We start from the raw sequence: 7,265 nt of genomic DNA, 5'->3' as shown, positions 1-7,265 counted from the left end.
GCAACAGCACCCTCTGTTACATATAGGTCAGGCAATTACGGCATGTCAGAAGTGTTTCCGCCGACACATTGGTGCGGCTGGCTTCCGGGTTAAGTTGTGTCAAGAAGCAGTGTGGCCGGGTTGTGTTTCGGAGGACGCACGGCTCTCGACCTTCGCCTCTCCCGAGTCCTTACGGGAGTTGCAGCGATGGGACAAGACTAACTACCAATTGGAGAAGGGGTGAAAAAAAGTTAGTAGTGACAGGACATGCATCTAAGCCTGAACCTCCTTAGAATCACATAGAATGACATCCTTAAATACACTGAACATTGACAAATAACATGTGAAAGTATTTTCAGATACACGTCTAAACATTGAGCAGGTATTGTCCATAAAGTTGTTGACTCTTACTTTCCTAATTCCATTTGACAAGTATAGACCCTTCCACTTGAAAAGGTACATGAAAAGGGGACACAGTGTGCTTAAATAAAATAATCAGTCAACGTTTTTAGTTTAAATTTAATGTATATATAGGTAATGCCAGCACGGTAACAAGCTGAAAACGTGTGTATCCATCTGTACAACCAGAATGTTTATATGGATATCTTGGCTAAGGGTTGTGTGGTTGACTGTGGTCTATCTCCACAGGGGAAAAGGGAGCAGCCTCAGTCCATTATTCTTCTACCTCCCTCCATGGTTTAGGCTGGACCTTGCCGACTGGAGACAGATTCCATGTGATGCCGGTTTGTGTCAGTACCTGAAAACGAGGAGACTGAGCATCACAAAACACAACTGATGTGTGTACATAGCAAGTGAATGAATACTCAAGTGAGGATTTCTGTATAAGCACTTTGTGACAACTGCTGATATAAAAAGGGCTTTATAAATACATTTGATGTTGATGCATAGCTTTTGGGGAAGGAATAATACACACAAGACTATACAAATGTATACATTGTTCTTTACCACAAGGTGTTATACAAGAGATGTGCACAAAGAGATTAAAACGTACAAATCCCCAGACAGACACACAGAACGCGAATCCTCCGATCATCAGGCCGGTGCCATACTTGGCATGGAATTCGGGGTAGTGCGTCGAACTGAGCCTCACTTGGCGGGCACCTTGTCCTGCTTTGAATACATAAAACAAAATATAGCTGCATTGTTTGCGCAGGGCACAACATCCACACAGTGAGTGATTATCATTGATTCGGAGGTTATGAGCCCTTGGTTATACTGTTTAACACAGGCGTAAAACAATTAACAGGGTTATGGAACGCAAACTTGTTAGCACCCAGCATTTCTCAAACTGGTGCAATACCCAACCTAACGCCTGGCTTTGGGGATGAGGTGACGTGAGTCTAGCTAACTAGCTAGGAGGGAAGTTGACATTGGAAATGACCGTCTGATTGTTCCACTCACTGCCTGCAAGTTAAACTAACAATGACAAAGTTACAGAATAAAAACAGACATGACAAATCAAGGTAAAGTTAAAAAAATAACAAGTAAGCAGCTAGCCAACTAGTAGCGCCAGCTTGGCTGCTACATTCACTCGGTCAAAATTACAAGCGCTAAAGACTTGGTAACGTTAGGTAGGCTAGCTTCAGACAGCTACTGGTAGCCATGTTGCTAAGCACAGTCACACAATAATTGCTCGTTTACAGAAATGTTCAAACGAACACAAGATGAAGGATCAGATTTCTATAACTTGAAACGATGTCTTACCGGAGACGTTCAGCGCTGCTTTAACAAACCGAAACATGTTGGGTCGACTGGAGGTTCGTGGATACCCTTGAAGAACAAAATGGAAGAACGTTTGCGACAGAATACCGGAAACTATTTAAAAAGCACTCCTACGCTCATGCGCATAACTAACGCTAACTGTGATGAGCGTTTTTTTGTTTTACTGTCGATTGTGGTGCATAATGCACTATGTTGTAAATAAACAACAATCTATGTAGTTAATAATGCACAATTTAATAATTAACTCAAATTATTGCTGGCTCTAATTTTGAAATACCATTATTTTCCCATGTTTAATATCAGTGTCAGGATGGCCGAGTGGTCTAAGGCGCCAGACTCAAGGATCATCTCCTTCCGTATGAACGGGAATTCTGGTCTCCGAATGGAGGCGTGGGTTCAAATCCCACTTCTGACATATGTTTTACAGGTTCTGTAATTACGTGATCAAATGTTTTACACACTGTAGAGAACTCGGACATGTGATGAGTAAAGTGGTTTAAAATACTTAAGTAAAAATACTTTAAAGTACTACTTTAAGCAGCTTTTTGGGGAATCTGTACTTAACTATTTATATTTTTGACAACTTTTACTTTTACTTCACTACATTCGTAAAGAAAGTAATGTACCTTTTACTCAAAACATTTTTCTTGACACCCAAAATGTATCTTTACATTTGGAATGTTATAGCAGGACAGGAAAATGGTCCAATCCAGGCACATGTCAAGAGAACATCCCTGGTCATCATCCCTACTGCCTCTGATCTGGCGGACTCACTAAACACACATGCTTCACTTGTAAATTATGTCTGAGTGTTGGAGTGTGCCCCTTGCTATCTGTAAATAAATAAAAAATTATGTTTGGTTTGCTTAATATAAGTAATTTGAAATGACTTTTACTTTGAATACTTAGGTATATTTTATCAATTGCATTTACTTTTGATACTTATAGTATACTTATAGACTTTTTCCACATTTTGTTACTTTTCAGCCTTATTCTAAAATGGATTAAATAAATAAATAATCATCAATTTACACACAATACCCCATAATGACAAAGTGAACGTTTATTTTTTTTGCAAATGTATTAAAAATAAAAAAAACAGAAGTATTCAGACCTTTTACTATGAGACTTGAAATTGAGCTCAGGTGCACCCTGTTTCCATTGATCATCCTTGAGAGGTTTCTACAACTTGATTTGAGTCCACCTGTGGTAAATTCAATTGATTGGACATGATTTGGAAAGGCACACACCTGTCTATATAAAGTCCCACAGTTGACAGTGCATGTCAGAGGGCAGACGTTTGGAGAAACGATGGCTGAGAAGCTGTCCACGGTTGGTAAATTAGGATAGATAAACGACGATTATTCAATATAGCAAAGTTAATAGATTTGAACAAAGATAAACGAAACGGAGAGGAAATCTGGTGGAGGTGGTTGAGCAACACTGGGCTGTGACTGGAGCAGAGATGGAAAGGTAGGGAGGTTAGGAGTTGAGGAGGATGGAGTGGAGTGGAAAAAGGTGGAGGCACAGTAAGAGTAAAGGTTAAGAAGAGGAAGCCTGAGGAGCCTTTTCAGGTCTTGTCAGAGGAGAGCAGTGATGAGGGAGGTTCGGATTGCAGTGTGTCAGGACCCGGTGAGAGAAACAGTCACTAATAGTTGGCAGAACCCAGAAGATGAGGCAGACTCAGCAGTACTAGAGATAATGATTTAATGAAAGGACAAGATCTTCAGGCAAAGAATATAAATCCACCACGTCCAAAATAAAGCCAAGAGGCACAAAATGGATATCCTCCAAAATACAAAGAAACTCCACTAAGTGGTAAAAACAGCAGGGAAAAACAAACCTCAAAAGACTACTCAAAAATACACAAGAACTAAACCAGAGAACCTCTGGAAAATCCAATAAGAGAACTATATGTTTCACACAAAAAGGCTGGGTGCTAACATACAAACACTGAGCAAAGAACTGAGGAACACACAGGGTTTAAATACTAACAAGGGAACGACACGGGTGCAAACAATAAAAGAGCAAGGAAAAAACAAAAGGTTCAAAAAAGGTGCAATGGGGACATCTAGTGACAAAAACCAGAACAGTCCTGGCCAAAACCTGACAGTGTTTTACTGAGAGAAGTGGAGTTCAAGGTGTTGGTGAAATTTAAGAATCATGGTGGAGTCACGGCGGTGAGTCCGATCGCGTTGGCTAGAGATTTGGAGAGCAAAGTTGGAGAGGTTGATTGCTAAAGTTCTTCATGATGGAAGTTTAGTGGTGGTGTGTATCAATGCTAAATAGTATAAGGCACTCAAACTCAAGCGGGTATGAAATGTATGGTTGATAATAGCATGCCGGATCAATCTGGACAGAAGTAGGTGAAGGCAGTTACTACTGCAGTTCCAGAAATTGTTAACATGCAAGAAATAAAGGACCATTTAAAGGGAGGCTCTCTTGAGGCAAAGCGCCTCCAGATAACACGAGATGGGAAGAAAGTGGATAGCTTGTCAGTGCTGCTAAACTTTGAGGATCTGTTATTGCCAAGAAAAGTTAGGATTGGGTATATGAGTTACCAAACTCAGCAAAAAAAGAAACGTCCTCTCACTGTCAACTGCGTTTATTTTCAGCAAACTTAACATGTGTAAAAATTTGTATGAACACAAGATTAAACAACTGAGACATAAACTGAACAAGCTCCACAGAATGTGACTAACAGAAATGGAATAATGTGTCCCTGAACAAAGGGGTAGTCAAAATCAAAAGTAACAGTCAGTATCTGGTGTGGCCACCAGCTGCATTAAGTACTGCATCTCCTCATCATGGACTGCACCAGATTTGCCAGTTGTCACGCCCAGACCATAGATTGCTTTGTATGTTTCTATTTTTTGTTTGGTCAGGGTGTGATGTGGGTGGGCATTCTATGTTTTTATGTCTATGTTTTCTATTTCTATTGTGTTTGGGAACCATACCAGGCCAATCAGAGGCAGCTGTCAATCGTTGTCTCTGATTGAGAACTATACTTAGGTAGCCTGTTTTCCCACTTTGAGTTGTGGGTGGTTGTTTTCTGTTTTGTGTGTTCACACCTGACAGGACTGTTTCATTCATTCTCTTTATTATTTTGTTTAGTGTTCTGTTGTATTTAATAAACATGGACACTTACCACACTGCACCTTGGTCGTCTTCTCCTTCTCCAGACGACAGCCGTTACACCAGTTCTTGCTGTGAGATGTTACCCCACTCTTCCACCAAGGCACCTGAGAGTTCCCGGACATTTCTTGTGGGAATGACCCTAGCCCTCACCCTCCGATTCAACAAGTCCCAGACGTGCTCTATGGGATTAAGACCCGGGCTCTTCGCTGGCCATAGCAGAACACTGACATTCCTGTCTTGCAGGAAATCACGCACAGAACGAGCAGTATGGCTGGTGGTATTGTCATGCTGGAGGGTCATGTCAGGATGAGCCTGCAGGAAGGGTACCACATGAGGGAGGAGGATGTCTTCCCTGTAATGCACAGCGTTGAGATTGCCTGCAATGACAACAAGCTCAGGCCAATGATGCTGTGACACACCGCCCCAGACCATGACGGACCCTCCACCTCCAAATCGATCCCGGTCCAGAGTACAGGCCTCGGTGTAACGCTCATTCCTTCGACGATAAATGCGAATCCGACCATCACCCCCGGTGAGACAAAACCGCAACTCGTCAGTGAAGAGCACTTTTTGCCAGTCCTGTCTGGTCCAGTGATGGTGGGTTTGTGCCCATAGGCGACGTTGTTTCCGGTGATGTCTGGTGAGGACCTGCCTTACAACAGGCCTACAAGCCTCAGTCCAGCCTCTCTCAGCCTATTGCGGACAGTCTGAGCACTGATGGAGGGATTGAGCGTTCCTGGTGCGTTGAGCGTTCCTTCACGCAGATGAGCAGGGATCCTAGGCATCTTTCTTTTGGGGGTTTTCAGAGTCAGTAGAAAGGCCTCTTTAGTGTCCGAAGTATTAATAACTGTGACCTTAATTGCCTAGTGTCTGTAAGCTTTTAGTGTCTTAATGACTATTTAAACCCTTTACAATGAAGATCTGTCTAATTATTTGAATTTTTACAAATTATCTTTTAAAGACAGGGTCCTGAAAAGGGATGTTTCTTTTTTTGCTTAGTCTGTGCGAGCATATGTTCCCGAAACCATTGAATTGCTATAAATGTTTGCCCAAAGGTTTGGGCATGTGAAGACAAAAGGAGATGTACGAAGTGTGGGGGAGAACATGTATGTGGAGATGGGGTTCAGTTTAAGTACTGTAACGGCACCCACAGTGTAGTGTATGGGGGTTGTTCAGTGATGAAAAGACAGGTTGAAGTGCAGCAGGTGAGGAGTGAGTGTAACATCTCATATGCAGAAGCAGTGAAGGTAGTTCACTCAGAAACAATCGAGGAACCTAGAAGAGCAGGTATTCCAGGGCAGATTGAGATGCTGGTTGGGTGTGATGGAGGGAGCAGAATGGGGGAGAACACAAGACTGGTAGGAGACATGAAGGTTGTTACATTTGTGACATCAGCAATCAATTGCACAGAAATTACAATCGAGGACTAAGACGATAAAGATATCTTGGGATTACAGGACTGACATGAGAAAATGTACAGGATAACCTCAATAAGATTGAGAATCAGTCCAACCTGTGACGTGGTGAGCTTGGACGCAGGGGCAGAGAAGAGACCAGATGAGGAATCAGTGGTTAAGGATTAACATAATACTTTACTGAGAAACAGTAGCCACAGTGCACTGGAAAAACAACAAATACTAAGTATTGCCACTGTAACGGATGTGAAATGGCTAGCTAGTTAGCGGGTACGCGCTAGTAGCATTTCAATCAGTTACGTCACTTGCTCTGAGACTTAAGTAGTGTTGCCCCTTGCTTTGCAAGGGCCGCGGCTTTTGTGGAGCGATGGGTAACGACCGTGCTTCGTGGGCAACCGTTGTTGATGTGTGCAGAGGGGAGCTGGTTCGCGCCCGTGTCGGGGCGAGGGGACGGTTTAAAGTTATACTGTTACACCACCATACTCAGGTACTGACCACACATGGTAAACAATTCAAGCTTCTGCAAAGAGCAAAAGAAAACACACCACTTTTAACAGGGAAATCATAATGAGTAAATAGGACACACCTGAGTGTCGTTAATGTCTCTAGGACGGTCTCTGAAGCCCTCTGGTGACAGGTGGAACTATGACACAGCCAGGAAACATGTATTGGTTAATTTGCATTATGGTGTTAATCCTCTAATGGAATGCCAGGCGTTTGATGGCTAATGGGCAAGAGTTCAAGCAGTTTCTTGAGGAGTTACCAGCCAAACCTGATGTGATATGTCTCCAGGAGACATGGCTATAACCTACTCTAGATTTTGTATTACACGGTTATGTTGAAGTCCGTAGAGATAGGGTGGCAGCGTGAGGAGGAGGGTGTGCTACCTTTATAAAGCGGGCGATCCCATATAGGTGTGTGGGAGAGGGAGTGGAGCAGGAGTATGTAGTGGTAGAGGTGTGGTTGGCAGGGGGGAATATGATAACAGTG

General features: G+C 42.7%; 1 protein-coding gene and 1 non-coding gene across 3 annotated transcripts; one reads left to right on the top strand and one right to left on the bottom strand.

The window, feature by feature from the left end:
* Window positions 1-480: 480 nt before the first annotated feature.
* LOC129818365 (cytochrome c oxidase subunit 7B, mitochondrial) lies at window positions 481-1,815 on the bottom strand. Of its 2 annotated transcripts, none has more exons than XM_055874195.1 (3): window positions 1,705-1,815; window positions 992-1,107; window positions 481-736 (listed from the first exon to the last, which is right to left on the bottom strand). In XM_055874195.1, exons 1-3 carry the CDS (start codon window positions 1,739-1,741, stop codon window positions 653-655), a joined length of 237 nt encoding a protein of 78 aa, XP_055730170.1. In that variant the 5' UTR covers window positions 1,742-1,815; the 3' UTR covers window positions 481-652. The 2 variants fall into 2 exon arrangements, with proteins under 2 accessions (XP_055730170.1, XP_055730161.1); XM_055874186.1 differs by having other exon boundaries at window positions 992-1,110; window positions 1,705-1,814.
* A 211-nt stretch (window positions 1,816-2,026) lies between these two features.
* On the top strand, window positions 2,027-2,137 carry trnal-caa (transfer RNA leucine (anticodon CAA)). Its single transcript has 2 exons — window positions 2,027-2,064; window positions 2,092-2,137. It is a non-coding gene; the product is annotated as a tRNA-Leu (tRNA).
* The last annotated feature ends 5,128 nt before the right edge of the window (window positions 2,138-7,265 follow it).

The sequence above is a fragment of the Salvelinus fontinalis genome, chromosome 2, assembly GCF_029448725.1.
Source record: "Salvelinus fontinalis isolate EN_2023a chromosome 2, ASM2944872v1, whole genome shotgun sequence".
Taxonomy (NCBI): domain Eukaryota; kingdom Metazoa; phylum Chordata; class Actinopteri; order Salmoniformes; family Salmonidae; genus Salvelinus; species Salvelinus fontinalis.
This window is presented reverse-complemented; position numbering and strand designations above follow the sequence as displayed.

Coding starts and splice junctions, on each gene's coding strand:
- LOC129818365 (XM_055874186.1), bottom strand. CDS start 1,741: ATGTTTCGGTTTGTTAAAGCAGCGCTGAACGTCTCCG. Junction 1,111..1,704: donor AGCAGCGCTGAACGTCTCCG/GTAAGACATCGT, acceptor ATGTATTCAAAG/CAGGACAAGGTGCCCGCCAA. Junction 737..991: donor GTGTGTCTGTCTGGGGATTT/GTACGTTTTAAT, acceptor CCTCGTTTTCAG/GTACTGACACAAACCGGCAT.